The 18,705-nt window shown below is 36.5% G+C and overlaps 1 protein-coding gene across 4 annotated transcripts in view; it reads left to right on the top strand.

Moving 5' to 3' along the window:
- Nucleotides 1-18,705, top strand: part of ATAD2B (ATPase family AAA domain containing 2B) — a 161,507-nt gene that overhangs the window by 43,256 nt on the left and 99,546 nt on the right. For 2 of the 4 annotated variants that reach the window (XM_025867806.2, XM_025867805.2), the window contains exons 9-13: nt 182-280; nt 2,801-2,912; nt 5,401-5,516; nt 7,118-7,292; nt 13,666-13,754. In XM_025867806.2, the coding sequence (XP_025723591.1) occupies nt 182-280; nt 2,801-2,912; nt 5,401-5,516; nt 7,118-7,292; nt 13,666-13,754 (591 nt within the window). Of the gene's footprint in view, nt 1-160; nt 281-2,800; nt 2,913-5,400; nt 5,517-7,117; nt 7,293-13,665; nt 13,755-18,705 lie in introns of all 4 variants that reach the window. The other 2 variants (XM_025867804.2, XM_073897052.1) reach the window with 1 other exon arrangement.

Here is an 18,705-nt window from a genome sequence, read left to right as displayed (position 1 = left end):
AAATCTTTATAAAAAATTTTTATTTAAGTAATCTCTGTACCCCACATGGTGCTCAAACTCATGATCCTGAGATCAAGACTTGCATTCTCTTCAGACTGAGCCAGCCAGGTGCCCCAACAATGTGTTTTTTAAAACCATTTGCTGCTATAATGATTTTAAGGATTTTACTCTCTTTAAATAGGAGAAAGAAGCATGCCATTCATAGTAGTGACACAACTTCTTCTGATGAAGAACGCTTTGAAAGAAGGAAATCAAAAAGTATGGCAAGAGCAAGAAATAGGTTAGTAAATTTTTTATTGTTATATCCATTGTAGAAAAAGGAAGAACAGTTATTTTTTGAATGGGATTCTTATCTGCACTAGCATTTTGCTAACACCGATATTCAATACATATTTTAGACTAGAGTAATGTACTGACTTGGTTTTTACTTAGTAATTCTTAGAATAGAAATCTAACCTTGGGAAACTTCTCATGAATTATTTACTGTGTAACTACTCAAGGAATGAAGGAACGTAAAGGAGGAAGAGCCAAGGGGAAGAGGCCAACAACCATGGTAGTATTTCCTTGGTACCTCTCCTCTAATTCAAATCCATTTAGTGAAGCTGATTATAGATGCTTACAGTGATTACAGACCTCAGAGTAAGATCTGGTTTCTCTCTCTCTTTTTTTAAGATTTTATTTATTTAATTATGTGAGGGAGAGCGTGAGAGAGGGAGAGCCGGAGTTGGGGGAGAGGGACAGAAAGAGAGGAAGAAGCAGACTCCTTGCTGAGCAGGGAGCCTAACATGGGGCTCGATCCCAGGACCCTGAGATCATGACCTGAGTTGAAGGCAGACGCTTAACTGACTGAGCCACCCAGGTGCCCCTGATTTGGTTTGTAATAGAATCGCCTCAGGAGCCCTTGGATTTTATTGGAAAATTTGTTTTGTTTTGGTTCAGTGAGTGCCATCTAGTGGTCTTTGCCTACCTAGGGTAAATGATTAATACGTGGCTCACTAAAATCTCAGGAGTTTTCACTGGGTGAGAGAACCAGTGTTTTGTCTAGTAAGTGATTAGAATGTCAAATTATAATTTATTCTTTTTTTTTTAAAGATTTTATTTATTTATTTGACAGAGACACAGCAAGAGAGGGAACACAAGCAGGAGGGAACACAAGCAGGCTTCCCACCAAGCAGGGAGCCCGATGCGGGGCTCGGTCCCAGGACCCTGGGACCATGACCTGAGCCGAAGGCAGATGCTTAATGACTGAGCCACCCAGGCATCCCAAATTATAATTTATTCTTTAAAATTTGAGTTAATTTTCTAGCTTATGTTTATACTAGTAGAGATAAATTATATTTAGAAAATTTACATTTAGCAAAGTATTTCTATAATTTGGCATTATATATCTATTGTAGAAATACCAAATTTTCAGTTAGTCGGTCTTGGAAACAAGTTTGGATTGGTATAGATTTTATGCTGAAAAGAATTCCTCATGTGGATGATGGAAAGAAAATGTAAGAGAAAAAAAATCTAAGTTTATTTTTTTAAATTTTTAAAGTTTTTAGGGGCTTTGGGTGGCTCAGTTGTTAAGCGTCTGCCTTTGGCTCAGGTCATGATCCCAGGTCCTGGGATGGAGCGTGCATCGGGCTCCCTGCTCATTGGGAAGCCTGCTTCTCCCTCTCCCACTCCCTGTGCTTGTGTCTCTCTGGCTGTTTCTCTCTCTGTCAAATAAATAAAATCTTAAAAAAAAAGTTTTTGGGATACCTGGGTGGCTCAGTCGTTAAGCGTCTGTCTTCGGCTCAGATCATGATCCCGGAGTCCTGGGATCGAGCCCTACTTCAGGTTCCCTGCTCAGCTGGGAACCTGCTTCTCCCTCTTCCTCTGCCTGCTGCTCCCCCTGCTTGTGCTCTCTCTCTCTCTCTGTCAAATAAATAAATAAAATCTTAAAAAAAAAAAGATTTTATTATTTGTCAGAAAGCGAAAGAGCACAAGCAGGGGGAGTGGGAGAGGGAGAAGCAGGCTGATGCGGGGCTTGATCCCAGGACCCTGGGATCATGACCTGAGCCGAAGACAGACGCTTAACCTACTGAGCCACTCAGGTGCCTCAAAATCTAAGTTTAAATAAAAGAATTTAATGCTTATTTAATCTGAACTATTCTGATACTTGCTTTGGAAGTATTTTTAAGGTTAAGTTAGGATTCAGAAATGTGTGTGAAAAGTACATTCATTATGGAAACTATACTTTTTTTGAGGCTGTTTATGTCATTTTTTTTTTTTTTTGGTGTTTATCCAAGATTGAAAGAGGAAGTAGATTATATTTTCTTAGGGTAATAAAATTAAATAATACAATGTAAGATTTTAAGTGGCTAAAGATCTATTTTAAGGTAGTTATACAAAAGATAAAGGTTAGTTAGATCAAAAGTGATCTCGGATTGGTTTCCTTTGAATTAAAGGGAAAGAAATTTTTTAAATCATGTAGACATACCCACATAATACCTGAGGACAAATATAATAATAAAGTTTGAGTTCATTTAATGCTGTATATAATATGTTGTGTTCTAAGTTGGAATAGCTTGGTTTCTTCGGACAAATAAATAGATTAGTGATCTCGTTTGTTTTGTCTAGTGAATACATTTATTTTTGGCCTTGAAAGTTGAAAGGAACTTAGGTAAAGTACTTCAAAAATATGAAATCCTTGTTATTTTCTGGGTTTTGAGAAAAAGGAGAAAGATGAAAATGTATCAGGGACTTACACTTATTTTGACATTGAAAATGTAAAACTTTTAATATTCTCTACCTGCATTTTTACGAATTTCAGATGTTTACCTATGAACTTCAGAGCAGAAGATTTAGCTAGTGGTATTCTCCGAGAACGTGTCAAAGTGGGTGCAAGCTTGGCTGATGTTGATCCAATGAACATTGATAAATCAGTAAGTTTCGTAAATGTTTTTCTAGAAGGAGCTTTTTTTTTTTTAAATAAAGGTTATTTCTTGTTTCTAAAGCAACACACAATAAAAATAAAAACCCAGATATCACCATTATTAGTGTTTTGATGCATATGATTTGAAACCTAGCACTCTGGTACCATGTGATGCTTACTCAAGCCCCCCCCCCATTTCAGTGTTACTGGCATATATAATAAAAAATGGGTAGGAAATGAGGCTCACAAATATGGCAAGGACTCATAAACCATGATACCTAGTGGGGTATTGTTGAAGCTGCTTAGATTTCATGATCAGTTTTACATTGTAGATGGAGTACTCTGTTTATGATGTAATTAATGAATTTGAGGGAAGCAAGGCTGACATTAGGGAAACTGGTTTAGACATAGTTGTAACATAGTAATCTAGAGTAATGGTCACGGTAGGGTAATGATGGAAGGAAGGAATAGGTGGATTTGACAGAATTCAGGAGAGAATTCAGATTTGATGAATTGGGTGATTCTTGATTATTGCTTTTGGGGAATGAGAGAGAGAAACAAATTGAATGTATGACCTAAGTTTTTGACTTAAGCGACTGGGTGGGATGATCCACTCTCTGAGGCCGGGAATCTTACAAGAAGAATATATTTTGAGGGGTCAAGGTGATTTAGTTAGTTGTAGACGTGTTTAGGTGTCAGTGGCACATCACAAATGGAAGTACCTATAGGAAATTAGTTATTTAGGTTTGGCATTAAGGAGAAATATCTAGAAATTCAGATATGGGTTTCCAATATAAAGATAGTTGAGATCACTATGGGAAATGGGTTATAGTACCCAGGAAAAGTATGTAGTATGAAGAGTGAGACAAGATTTAGAGGATATAGTAGATTTTTACTGTTAGTATAATCTTTTTGGGGGGAATATTTTGGAATAAGGTTACTGCATAGCCAAGATTGTATTTGATTTTTTTTCTTTGTTCCCATAAGCCTTTCTGTACAACATAATTTAATTGATTCTCATATAAGAAACTTAGGAAATATAGTTGTGTAATATTTCAAAATGAAATGTTAGCTATCTCCAATCTGAAATCATAGGGGAAAATATTTTAATTGAAGACCTTATTTAGAATATTGAATTCACAATCTCATATCTATGAGTACACATTCTCAGAGGACCTTACCTTTTTTTTTAAATTTATGTATTTATTTATTTTAATTTATTTTATTTTATTTATTTTAGAGAGCACGAGTGAGCATGACCTGGGGGGAGGGGGAGGGGAAGAGGGAGAGAGAATCTCAAGCCGACTCTGCGCTGAGTGTGGAACCTGACCGGGGTGAGTTGGGGCTCAGTCACATAACCCTGAGATTATGGCCTGCGCTGAAATTGAGAGTTGGCAGCTTAACCAACTGAGCCACCCAGGTGCCCTTCAGAGGACCTTACTTAATGATCTTTGGTTATTTGGTTTATTAGTACCTTACTCTCTTGAATCTAGTTAATTTTAGATGTCTCTTCCCTTCAGTAAGAAGGGACTTTTTACTTTAAAATTTGATATCATATATAAGAAAATATAGTTTTCTTAGAATGTTTCTGTTACTTAAACTCTGCATTTATTTTTATAGATTACTTCAATTTTTTTATATAGTAACATTTCATTGTGAAACATTTTCAAGGACCGTAATACAATAAAGATATAGGGGAAGAAATCTGCCCTAATCCAGCAGTCAGAGGCAATCACTGTTAACATTTTGGCAATATTTCTGTCAAGTGCTTTTTTCTATACAATTTTTACTTTACAAAGTCTTTTAGGTATGGGGTGCCTGGGTGGCTCATTCAATTAAGTGTCCGACTCATGATTTCCGATCAGGTCACGATCTCATGAGTCATGAGATTGAGCCCCACGTCAGGCTCTGTGCTCAGCAAGAAGTCGGCTTGAGATTCTCTCCCTCTGCCCCTCCCCCCACTTACTTTCTCTCTTCTCTTTCTCAAATAAATAAATAAATCTTTACAAAAAATAAAGAAGAAATTTGGTTATGTAAAGTTCAGCTTTGGAGGGTCACAAACCATTATAGTAGCTAAGATGTTTTTCACCCTACGTCTAAATCCGTTTTTGCTCCCTTGGGGACAGTATTGCGCTTGCTAAGAATGTATGTGATAGATGGTATTTTGAAAGGCGTTTAAAATATTAGAGTGTAAATACAACTTATCATCTCCTATAGACACCCATTAAAGTGTTAGATTGGCCATTAATCTTGTCCTTAGTTACTAGGAGATTAAAGAATGGTAGCTTTATTTAGCTGAACTGCAATGTAAACTTGAATTTTATTGCTAAGTTTATTTTTCTACATTTCAAAAGTGAAGTTTTTGGAACTTTATGTTCAGCAGTTCCTGCTTTGCCTATATTTCTGAATCATAAGACTATCTCATAATTTTAAAAATTCTATAAGCAGTTAAAATTATTTTATATTAAACTTTTCCCCTTCTTTCACCCTTATCAAAGGTGCGGTTTGATAGCATAGGTGGATTGAGCCATCATATTCATGCACTAAAGGAAATGGTAGTATTCCCACTTCTTTATCCAGAAATTTTTGAAAAATTTAAGATCCAGCCTCCAAGGTAAGTAATGTTCTAGATGTTTATTATTGTTACTGTTAATTTATCGAATTTCAGTTAATAAATGATTATAAATATAAGTATTTTGTTTGTATTTATTTGATGTGTTCTAGCAATGAGAATTAGGAATGAATTTTTATTATTTAGTGTTGAAAGGCTTTGGTACTAAGTGTGTTCTTGAAGTTCACATTTCAGCATTTAAGAGTCAGGCACAAGGTATAAATCTTTATACAGGACTTGAATATACAAGTGGATTGTCCAGTGGATTTTCCTTAGTTTGGCCTCCTAATAACATTGAGTTGGATTCTTTATGTTGTTTGTTTAGTCTTTGGAAACACAACTTCAATTAAGTGTTTCTTTGACTTCATTATGGGATAGGTTTGAAATGGTAAGCTTGATATTTATTTTTATGATCAGATTAATTGCATTTGATCATGAGATAGCTAGGCTGAGAAAAGGCTAGAAATTATGTTAAAGGAAATTGGGCAGAATAAAATATTCTGAAGATGTACATACAGACTGTTAGGTTTAAACTGCTAAATATTCTTTTTCACTTTCCATCTGTTTCAGGATGTAAATCTTATTAAAGAGTCATTCTCTATTCTATTAATCAGTAGACGAAAAATGTGGCTTATTCTACAGTGGCTTTTTAAAATCATAAAAGCAGTTTATTTGTTTTTTATAGATATGTTGGATTTTAAAAATAATTATTACTTTTTTCAAAGTCATTAAAGTAGTGTAGTTATGGGAGAAACTGAAACAAAATGGAGAGAGGTAAGCAGAAAGTGTCATAAGTAGAGGGTAGTCTTACTCCTTAGGGAGGAACAATTTTGTATATTTTTTATAGGCTTATTTTATACATATATGTGTATGTTAAGTTTATATTTTGTTTATAAGTACATATAAACATTTAATATAGATGAAATTGTTCAGTAATACCTTTATATAACTGTGTTTTACTCTATAATATATTCTAGACACCTTCCCATAGCAATAATGTGTGTATTATTCTTTTTGATACTTTACTAGTTCTTTGTTTTATAGATGTAACACTGTGTTTATCTGTGCCTTATTTTTTTAAGATTTTTTTTAAGACTTTATTAAGTAATCTCTACACCCAACATGGGGTTTGAACTCACAACCCTGAAATCAAGAGTTGCATGCTCCACCGACTGAGCCAGCTAGGTGCCCCTATCTGTGCCTTACTAATAGATAGCACTTAATTTTTTTCAGTTTTTCATGGTTAGAATTAATGCTTTTTTGAACATCCATTTAAAATCTATATTATATTCTTTTGAGTCTTTTTGTATGATACATTCTAAGATAAATTTCTAGGTCACAGGGAAAACACGTTTAAAATTTTGATATATCTTGCCAAATTACTCTTTTCTCTGATTTGCTTACCAAAGTTTTGTTGTTGAGAGCATCCTTGAATGCTTTCAGCAAAGTGAAACTTTCGTCTCTATGCTACAAAAAGCTTTTCCAGTGTCTAATAATTATCATATACATTAGGAAAAAATTATATGGGTGATGCATCCTTGTATGTTGGTTATTAATGGTGGTGATAGCATTGCCTTACTTCTGTTGATTCTTTTTTCCTTTAGGGGCTGTTTGTTCTATGGCCCTCCTGGTACAGGTAAAACCTTGGTCGCCAGAGCACTAGCTAACGAGTGCAGTCAAGGAGACAAAAAGGTGGCTTTTTTTATGCGAAAAGGAGCAGACTGTCTGAGCAAGTGGGTTGGTGAATCTGAACGGCAACTTAGGCTTCTTTTTGATCAGGTAAGTGAAATCAGCTTATATGAGTATCTTCTTTAAAATAGAATATTTAATACATCTAGTCTGTAAATATAAACTGTTCACAAGAAGGCATATTTCCAATCAGTATGTTTAATTTAGGATCGGTAATCTGAATTTGTATGCTTTGGATATATTTAATAGCAGTTTAAATAGTACTAATTTAAGATGATTCACAAAACATTTATTAAAGTGGCTAGTAGGCATATAATACCATGTAAGGTGGTATTGAGAACCTGGAGTATAATATATATATATCATTAGGTTATAATCTAATTAAGGAAAAGCTAAATATTTGGGCAAGAAATCTCACAGAGCAGTCTGTTATTTTCATGAGCTGTAAATATGGTACTGGAAGAATTCAATAATGAATGCTGTTTATTTTATTTTAAAAGATTATTTGAGAGAGAGTGTGTGTGCAGGGAGGGGGTGCAGAGGGCGAGAATCCCAAGCCGACCCTGCTGAGTGCAGAGCCTGATGTGGGGTTCGATCCCACAACCCTGAGATCATGACCTGAGCGAAAACCAAGAGTCAGACATTCAATTGACTGAGCCACCCAGGTGCCCCAGTAATGAGTGGTTTTAAAAGTCAGGGTTAGGTGACTGAATATCATGTAGGCAGTCTTCATTTTTTTTATTACTATAACTTTAACAATATTATTTCATAAGACTTTTATTAGTCCTATTATAAATTCACTTTTGATTATTTGAGCTAGTGAAGGAAGTCATTCATATTTGGCAGTGCAGCTTTTATTTCATAATATCTAAGGAAATTACATGAAATTAAGAAGCTTTCAGCAAGCAGTCTTTGAGCAGTCATTACTTGAGTTCATGTTTATCAAAGTCCTTTGTAATTGGTAAAGCACTTCAAATATTATTTTTATTTATATTTAAATTTATTATTTTTTAAAAAGTTTTATTTATTTGAGAGAAAGCAAGCACAAGATGGGGGAGGTTCACAGGGAGAAGCAGACTCCCCGCTGAGTGGGGAGCCTGATGTGGGACTTGATCGTGGGACTCTGGGGTCATGACCTGAGCCTAAGGCAGACGCTTGACTGACTGAGCCACACAGGTGCCCTCAAATATTATTTTTAGTTAGTATGAGGAACTGCATGTTCTGAATAATGGGAGTAGAAAGAGGAATAGGGTAAAATTTTTGCCTTCAAGGTGTTCAGTGTCTATTGGGAATTGAAACATAGGCAGTCAGTTTGCTTCAAGAGTATTTACTAATAATTGAAAAATGCAAATATAGAACAGTATTGGTGGATGAAAGAATTAGTTTGGGAATGCTGATGTGTTGTCCAGTGACTTAATTTTAAATTTTTGACAGAGTTATATAATATGCTTTTAGCCCCGTCATGCTGGGAGTAGGAATGTGTCTTGGTTTCATTCAAAACTATAGCATAAATTAATTCTCTTCTTAAATCTAAATTCAGTTTATTTCTGTTTCATAGTTTTCTTTGTGAGTAAGTAGGTAAGAGTAGTTGGAATGCTTTCTTTTCTGAAAAATTGCTGATAGTCATTATTGTGTTGTTATTTAAAAAAATTTTAAGATTTATTTATTATTTTAGAGAGACAGAGATTGAGAGCAGGCATTGGGGGGAGAGGCAGAGGGAAAGAATCTTCAGCAGACTCCTTGCTGAGCACGGAGCGTGATAGAGGGCTTGATCCCACAGCCCTGAGATCATGACCTGAGCCAAAATCAAGAGTCAGATGCTTAACTGACTGAGCCACCCAGATGCCCCAATTATTGTCTTTTTATTTATTTACTTCACTTTTTATTGAATTTTAAAAAATATTTATTTGAGGGAGAGACAGAGACAGTGAGAGAGGGCACAAGCGGGGAGGAGAGGGAGAAGCAGGCTCCCCCCTGAGCAGGGAGCCTGACATGGGGCTTAATCCCAGGACCCCGGGATCATGACCTGAACCGAAGGCAGACACTTAACCCACTGAGCCACCCAGGCACCCCCATTATTGTCTTTTTTTTTTTTAATTAAAAAATTTTTTTTCTAAAGATTTTATTTATTTGAGATAGATAATGAGAGCACGAGCATGGAGACAGAGGGAGAGGGAGAGGCAGGCTCCCCACTGAGCAGGGAGCCTGACTCAGGGCTCGATCCCAGGACCCTGGGATCATGACCTGAGCCGAAGGCAGCCCCTCAACCAACTGAGCCACTTAGGTGCCCCACATTATTGTCTTTTTAAATAAAAGAGTCCACATTCTTAAATTAAGGACATGATCTATGCAGTAAATGAAATGTAGGTATAATATATTGGCTAAGACTTTGGTCTTTGGGGGTGCCTGGGTGGCTCAGTTGGTTAAGCCTCTGCCTTTGGCTTGGGTCATGATCCCAGAGTCCTGGGATGGAGCTCTGTGTTGGGATCTGGGATCCCTGCTGTTCGGGGAGCCTGCTTCTCCCTCTCCTTCTCCTCTACCCCCCTCCCCGCCTCAGTTTGTCTTCTCTTTCTCTCAAATAAATAAAATCTTAAAAACAATAGAGTTTGGTCTTTGGTGTCAGAAAAATGTTTAACATGTGGCTTTACTATTAAGTATATAATGTGAAATAAATGAAAACCTCTGATTCTTAGTTGCCTCTTCTATAAAACAGGGGAAATAATATTCTCACTGGACTACTGTGAGATTTCACAGAAAGGAAGTATGTAGTGTTTATCACAGTGGAGGGCACATAATATACTACAGTTTGGTATTACAGTTCTGCAGGGCTGTAATTCTCAAAAACAGCTGTGTGTTTCATGTACGGAAGAGTGATGATCAAATCTTTATTCTTTCTTTTTTAAGTTTGTTTGTTTATTTATTTAAGTAATCTCTACACCCAGTGTGGAGCTTGAACTCATGACCCCAAGACCAAGAGTCACATGCTCTACTGATTGAGCCAGCCAGACTCCCCTATTCTTTTTCTCTTAATACATAATTCTAGTTTTATAAAGCTTTTTTCCCCAAAACCCAAGTTTTGTAGTTGAAATGCCCTTCATTTTAAATTATTAGGGGGCGCCTGGCTGGCTCAGTTGGTTAAGCATCCCAACTGTTGATTTCGGCCCAGGTCATGATCTCAGAGTTGTGAGATTGAGCCCCACGTTGGGCTCTACACTGGGTGTGGAGCCTGCTTAAAATTTTCTCTCTTCTCCCTCTGACGCTCCTCACCCTTTCCTCCCCCCAAATTTTAAATTATTAGAAAATACTGGATGAGACGAAACATGAGAGACTATGGACTCTGAGAAACAAACAGGGTTTTAGAGGGGAAGGGGGAGGGGGATGGGTCAGCCCGGTGATGGGTATTAAGGAGGGTACGTACTGCATGGAGCACTGGGTGTTATACGAAAACAATGGATCATGGATCACCACATCAAAAACTAATGATGCGGGCGCCTGGGTGGCTCAGTCATTAAGCGTCTGCCTTTGACTCAGGTCATGATCCCAGAGTTCTGGGATCCAGCCCCTCATCGGGCTCCCTGCTCAGTGGGAAGCCTGCTTCTCCCTCTCCCACTCCCCCTGCTTGTGTTCCCTCTCTCGCTGTGTCTCTCTCTGTCAAATAAATAAATAAAATCTTTAAAAAATACCCCCCAAACTAATGATGTATTGTAGGGTGACTAACATAATATAATAAAATTAAAAAAATTAAAAAAAAAGAAAACACTGGATGTTTAATGCATGTCATGTCAGTAAGAGAGAATTGGGAAATTCATACCTGGTTTTTAGTAAGTTGAGTTTCCTATGAACCAAGAATTTGCTATAAGTAATTCCGAAACAAATTATATATTTGACTAAATTGTAGAATATAAAGACTTTTCATTTATAATCTAATACTTTTTTTTACCTTCAGTTAAGTTCCTGCTTGATTTAAGATTTAAGTGAAAAATGACAACTGTGAAAGTAGTGGAAGAAAACCCTTGAGAGTTTTTGTTTCTAATCTCAGAGTAGGGAGAGTCTAGCTATGGAAGAAAGGATCCACTGTATAAGTTTCCTTTGTAGATTCTGCACTGGAACGAAATATCATAAGCAAAACCAAAAGACACATATTTAAATGTTTCCCTTGCAGATAAATAGTTGTATTTTCTTTCACAGAGAGAGGTTTAATTTTTAAAATAAAAACTCCTTGAAATCACTAAGCCAAAGACCACAATGATCCAATAGAGAAATTCGCAAAGGATATGAACAGAACTTTGATTAAAAAAGCAGTACAAATGGCTCTTAAAGATATGAAAAGTGCTTTTTTATTGATAGTAGAAATAAAAATTTAAAATGAAATGAGATTTTTATCCTAAAAAATTAGTCAAGATTGAGAAATTTGATAATACATTGTTGGTGAGGTTTTTTAAATATTGCTGGTGAGAGGGTAAATTGGTAGGTCAGTGGAAGGCAATTTGGAAAATATCTAATTAAATTATAAATGACATTTGCCTTTTAAACCACTTTTAGAATTTTTTATATTGATAGGTTTATATTGATATGAAATGTTAAACATACACAAAGACTTATTCAGGCATTGTTGATAGTAGGAAAAGATTGAAAATAGCCTAAGTGTCCACAAATAAGAGACAAGTTTAATCATGGCACACCCATACATACAGTAGGGCATTTTATAGCTGTCAAAAAAGAATGAAGATCTTCATGTACTTCTATGGAAACTAATTAAAATATATTATTACATAAATAGACTGTTATTTGGTAAAAGCAATATGTATACCATGCTTAAAATGCATCAAAATAGTATGTTTAAAAGTACATTTTTTTTTTTAAAGACACATTTATTCAGCGTCATGATCAGACTATTACATTTAGCAATCAACAGCATGGGTGCAAAAAAAAAAAAAAACTACATTAAAACCCTTTGTTGGAATGCTTTACACTTTCCACAGAACAGAAACTAAAATAACCTGTTATACAATTAGTCACAAATACAGTCCTCGAGTTTTTTGCCCATACACATGAGTATTGTCTAAAACATGTCTTCTTTGTAGCAGCTAGGTCCTGCCACCACTGTGCTTGGCTGAGTTCACAAATCTGTTGTAACCTGTAGCTTCCCTGTCACTTCTCTGGCTCTCCTCTCCTGCTAAGCTTTGTTTCCTGGCAGTAATTGAAACCTTCTGCCACTGCCATAGCTACTGCTGCTGCTGGAACCACCATAGCCACCTTGGTTTTGCGGTTTGGCAGAGTATTGGCCTCCACCACCATAGGGGCCAGAGCTTCTGCCTCCAAAATTTCCTCCTTTCATGGGTCCAAAATTTGAGGATTGATTGTTGTAATTGCCAAAATCATTATAGCTTCCGCCACCTCCAAAGTTGCTTCCATCATTACCAAATCCGTTATAGCCATCCCCACTGCCACCATATCCACCACCACCTCGACTGCCACCAAAGCCACCTCGACCACCGAAGTTCCCTCCACGACCAGAGTTGTCATTCCCACCAAAACCACCTCCACGACCACCACCAAAGTTTCCAGAACCACTTCGACCTCTTTGGCTGGATGAAGCACTAGCCATCTCTTGCTTAGATAGGGCTTTCCTTACTTCACAGTTGTGGCCATTCACAGTATGGTATTTTTGAATGACAGTCTTGTCTACAGAGTCATGGTCATCAAATGTTACAAAAGCAAAACCTCTCTTTTTGCCACTGCCTCGGTCAGTCGTGATCTCGATCACTTCAGTTTTCCCATACTGTTCAAAATAATCTCTTAGGTGATGTTCTTCAGTGTCTTCTTTAATGCCACCAACAAAAATCTTTTTCACAGTTAAGTGGGCACCAGGTCTTTGAGAATCTTCTCTTGAGACAGCCCTCTTTGGTTCCACAACTCTTCCATCCACCTTGTGTGGCCTTGCATTCATGGCTGCATCCACCTCCTCCACAGTGGCACACGTGACAAACCCAAAGCCTCTGGAGCGCTTGGTGTTTGGATCTCTCATTACCACACAGTCCGTAAGCGTTCCCCATTGCTCCAAATGGCTCCTCAGACTCTCACCAGTTGTTTCAAAGCTCAAATCTCGGATGAAGAGCTTCCGCAGCTGTTCAGGCTCTTTGGGAGACTCTAACTTAGACATGACGGCGGTGGGAGGGGAGACTTTAACGATGCTTACTCTGCGGCGTCCACGGGCGGAAAGCAAACTACATTTTTATGTACGTGTATAAACGACACATATGGAAGAATAAACAGAATAGTAATTGTTTACTGGGATTGGCCTTGTGATTGGAGACTGGGTGGTAAGGAGATAGCATTTTTATTGTATTTTAGCTGCTGCGTGTTGAACCATTTGCTTATATTACCTATTAAGAAAATATAATAATGTAAATGTAAAAAGTGAAAACTAATATAAATAACATTTGTTTTCTTTTTATACTAGGCATATTTGATGAGACCTTCTATAATATTTTTTGATGAAATAGATGGATTAGCTCCAGTTCGCTCCAGCAGACAAGATCAGATCCACAGGTGATTTTTCTTAATCTGACTGTTGGATTCTTTTCACGCATTGACATAGTAGTTAGCCTTAGTCTTTGGCTAAGTGCTAGGAGGCTTATAAAATGTGAACTGTGTCCTTGAGGAAGACTCCTTTCACTTAGCTCAGGGGTCAGCAAATTACGACCTGTGGTCCAAATCTAGCCTTTTGCCTGTTTTTGTAAAGTTTTATTGGAACATATTCATATTTGTACCTTTTGCATTATATATGGCTACTTTTGTGCTTCAAAAGCAAGAGTTGAATGAGTAGTTGTGAGAGAATGATTGTTTGGCCTCTTGCAAAGTTTAAATACATTTACTTTCAGGCCCTTTACAGAAAAAGTTGCCTAATCCTAACTTAGCATGTTTTTGAAATTTATCCGTGTCATGTATATTAATATTTTGTTTTTTTCCATTTCTGAGTAGCAGTCTTTGGGAAGGGAGGGAGGGACAAAGACAGAGTGAGGGAGGCAGAGTGTATGTATGTACCACAATTTATTCATTTGTTAATCTATCTGATGGAGATCTAGTTCACTTCTATTTTTGGCTATTCTGATAATGCTACTATGAACATTTGCATACTTTCGTGTGCACATATGTTTTCATTTCTGTTGGGTAAATACTAAGGAATGGCTAGATCCTTTGGTAAATGTATGTTTAAATTGATACTGTTTTCCAAGTGGTTGTACCATTTTATAGTCTGACTTGTAATGTATGAGAACTTGGGTTGCTCTTCATCCTTGCCAACATTTGGTATTGCTGTTCTTGTTAACTTTAGCCATTCTAGTGGGTGTGTAGTAGTGGATTAATTTGAATTTTCCTGATGACTAATAATATTGAGCATCTTAGTGTGTGGTTATTGCCCATTTATGTATTTTCTGTTGTTAAGTATCTTAAAATCTTTTATTACTACCCCCTTTAAAAAGAGATCAGATCATATGTCTTACTGTATTATACAATTTCTTTATGTACTCTCAAGACAAACCCTTTGTCAGAGCTATGTTTTGAAAAATTTTCTACTAGTCTGGCACTTTTTTGTTTGCTTAACTATGATTTTTGAAAAGCATAACAAGATTTTAATCTTGGTGAAGGCCATTATATAAATTTATTTGTATGTGTATTTTTTGTGTCTTGAGAATAATTGCCTAAACCAGTTTGTCAACAATTCTGATTTCTTTTATCTTTTAAAATGTTAATAGTTTTAGCTCTTAAAATTTGCTCAGTGATTTTTTTTTTTAAGATTTATTTATTTGAGAGAGAATGTGTGTGCTTGTGAGTGGGGGGAGGGGCCAAAGGAGAGGGAGAGAGAGAATATCAAGCCTACTCCACAGTGAGTGCAGAGCCCAACTCTGGGCTCGATCTCATGACCCTGAGATCATGACCTGAGCTGAAATCGAGTCAGCCGCTTAACCAGCTGAGCCATCCAGGTGCCCCTAGGGTGTTTTTTAAATAGATGTATTGCCTATTGTTTTCATAATCTGACACTCTGTATTTAGTTTGTGTAGTCCATAAATAATTATGTAATTATTGACATGGATGAATTGGAGAACAACCATATTTTTTTTTTGTTTGTGTCAGTTGTTTTCTTTTTCTGTTTTTCCTTTCCTGCCTTTTTAAAAAGAATTTTTGAAGATATTTTAGAATCTCCTTTTTATTTTACTGTTGATTTTTTAATTGAAATATAATTGACATATAAAACATACTATATAAATATGCAGTATTGACATTCTGAAAGAGTACACATGACAGATTTTAACGTATGTATATACCCATGAAACCATAACTATAATCAAGATCATGAATATACCCATTTCCCCCCAAAATAGGCATTTACATTTCATGTGACCATGGATAAAGTTAGGTTTAAATTTATTATCTTGATGATTGTTATCTATTTGTCCATCTGTTCCTTGTTCCGTTTTTTCCCTCTTGTTCTTCTGTCCTTTGATTAACTGACATTTTTTTTTTAGGATTCTGTTGTGTGGTTGTTTTTTTTTTTTTTTTTAGATTTTATTTATTTGATAGCACAAGCTGGGGGAGTGGCAGGTAGAAGGAGAGGGAGAAGCAGGCTCCCCGCTGAGCAAGGAGCCTGATGGCGGGGCTTGATTCCAGGACCTGGGATCATGACCTGAGCTGAAGGCAGATGCTTAACCAACTGAGCCACCCAGGCACGTCTCCATTGTATTTCTTGTGTTAGCTTATTATGTTTTATTATTTTCATGGTGGTTATCATTTAAGGGTTATCATTTACCTTAAAGTGACAATATGCCATTTCACATATAGTGGAAAACCTTTAAATAGTATGCTTGCATTTTTTCGTTCTTGGGATTTGTGCTATTATTGTCGTAAATTTTTATACCACACACTCTTTCAAAGAGAATTAAATAACAATACTAATAACCATAGTTGTCATCATCATCCTTAAAGAATTATTCATGTAGCTACCATTTCTGATATTCCTTATTTTGTGGCTATCTCTATTTCCATGTGCTAGAATTCTCTTTCTGTCTACATTTCTTATAGTGTAGGTCTACAGGGCATAAATCCTTTCAGCTTTTACATGTCTGAAAAGGTCTTTAACTCCTTATTTTCTTAAAGATTTTATTTATTTGTTAGAGAGCGTGAGTGCACAAGCAGGGAGGAACAGCAGGGAGAGGGACAAGCAGGCTCCCCACTGAGCAGGGAGCCTGACGTGGGGCTTGATCCTAGGACCCTGGGATTGTAACCTGAGCCAAAGGCAGATGCTTAACAGACTGAGCCACCCAGGCACCCTGGTCTTTAACTTAAAAAACAAAACAGTTCTAATGAGTTTTATTTTATATATTAGCTCACTGATACATAAATATCAATATTTAGTTCATCAATAAAAGTATAATGGTTTCATATATTGTAAAATTTACTCATTTCAAGTATAAAATGCAGTGATTTTTAAAATATACCAGCTGGGGCGCCTGGGTGGCTAGGTTGGTTAGGTGAGTGCCTTCGGCTCAGGTCATGATCCTGGAGTCCTAGAATTGAGTCCTGCATCAGGCTCCCTGCTCCACAGGGAGTCTGCTTCTCCCTTTGACGCTCCCCCCTCTCATGTGCTCTCTCTTTCTCTCTCTCATTCTCTCTCTCAAATAAATAAATACAATCTTTAAAAAGAAATAAATAAAATATACCAACTGATACAACTATTAAAATAAAGCAATTTTAGAACATTTTTCTTCCCTCTGTAAGATCCAGTATGTCCATTGGTAGTAAATCCTTGTTCTTCACCCTAGCCAACCAGCCTTTTCTGAAAACATTTCATCTAAATAGAATCATACAGTATGTAGTCTCTTGTGTCTGGTTTCTTTCAATGAGTATGATTTAGCATGTGTCACTGTTTTTTCCTTTTTTTATTGATGAATAGTATCCATTGTTTGGATAAGGCACACGTTGGATATGTATTTAGTTTGTTTCCAATTTGGGGTATTATGAATAATGCTGCTGTGAACATTCATGTGCAAATCTGTGTGTATACATATATTTTCATATCTTTTGGGTAGATACCTAGGAGTTGATTTGCTGGGCTGTATAGTACTTTTATGTTTAACTTTTCGAGAAAACGCCTCTAGTTTTGAATATTTTCTCTAGGTATAAAATTTGAGTTTTACACTTTTATCCTTTTAGTACTTAAAGCCGTTGGTCCACTTCTCCCTTACATTGTTTCAGTAAGGACTTTGTTGTCCTCTTTGTTTGTAATACATGTATCTTTTTCCTTTGACTGCTTTTAATATTTGTTTTCTACTTTATCGGTGGTTTTGTGCAATTTATTTAATGATATTCCTTGGTAGAGTTTTCTCCATTTTTTTTCTCATTCTTGAATTTGAGCTGCTTAAATCTGTGAGCTTCTAGTTTTCTTCATAGTTGTAACGTTTTTGGTCATTATTTCTTTTTCTTTTTTCTTTTAAGATTTTATTTATTTATTTGACACACAGAGAGCGAGCATGCGCAGGGGGCGCAGCAGGCAGAGGGAGAGGGAGAAGCAGGCTCCCCACTGAGCAGGGAGCCCAACATGGGGCTCGATCCCAGGACCCTGGGATCATGACCTGAGGTGAAGGCAGACGCCTAACTGACTGAGCCACCCAGGTGCCCCTTGGCCATTATTTCTTAAAATATTTCTCTGTCTCCCTTGTTACTGTCTTTCCTGTCCTTGTGGGCCTCCAGTTACACTTATAAGTTGCTTAGTCCTGTCTCACAGTTCACTGACAATGAGTTAATTGTGCTTTTTTAAAGATTTTATTTTTTAAGTAATCTTTGCAGCCAGTGTGGGGCTCAAACTCAAAACCCCGAGATCAGGAGTCACATACTCTACCAACTGAGCCAGCCAGGCACCCCTAATTTTGCTTTAAGCCAGCTTCTCAGTGTTTCATTTTGAGAAATTGCTTTGCTCTTTTAGTCAACTAATTTTCAGTGTCTAGTCTATTCTTAATCTGGTTCATTGTATTTTTTTGTCTTACGATTTTTATTTTGATCTTGATAAATTCTATGTGGATTTGTTTTGTATCGTCTATATAAAAATATAAGAAAAATACAAGAAACTTCTCAACATATGGAATATAGTTATAATTACTACTTTAATGTCTTTATTTATTTATTTATTTATTAAGATTTTATTTATTTTTGAGAGATAGAGCACAAGCGAGGGAGATGGGCAGAGGGAGAAGCAGGCTCCCTGCTGAGCAAGGAGACCGCTGCAGGACTCAATCCCAGGACCCTGGGATCATGACCTGAGCTGAAAGCAGACGCTTAACCAACTGAGCCACCCAGGCGCCCTACTTTAATGTCTTTATCTGCTAATTGTAATATCTTAGTTTGGGGTTGATTTTATTTATTTTATTTGATTGATTTTTCTTATTATATTATATATATATATATTGTTTTCTTCTTTGTGTACTTGGCAATTTTATTGGATGCCAGA

The sequence above is a fragment of the Callorhinus ursinus genome, unplaced genomic scaffold, assembly GCF_003265705.2.
Source record: "Callorhinus ursinus isolate GAN/ISIS: 27379988/994484 unplaced genomic scaffold, GSC_fseal_2.0 scaffold10, whole genome shotgun sequence".
Classification (NCBI taxonomy): Eukaryota; Metazoa; Chordata; class Mammalia; order Carnivora; family Otariidae; genus Callorhinus; species Callorhinus ursinus.
Note: the sequence above shows the minus strand (reverse complement) of the source record. Positions and strands in the feature narration are given on the sequence as shown.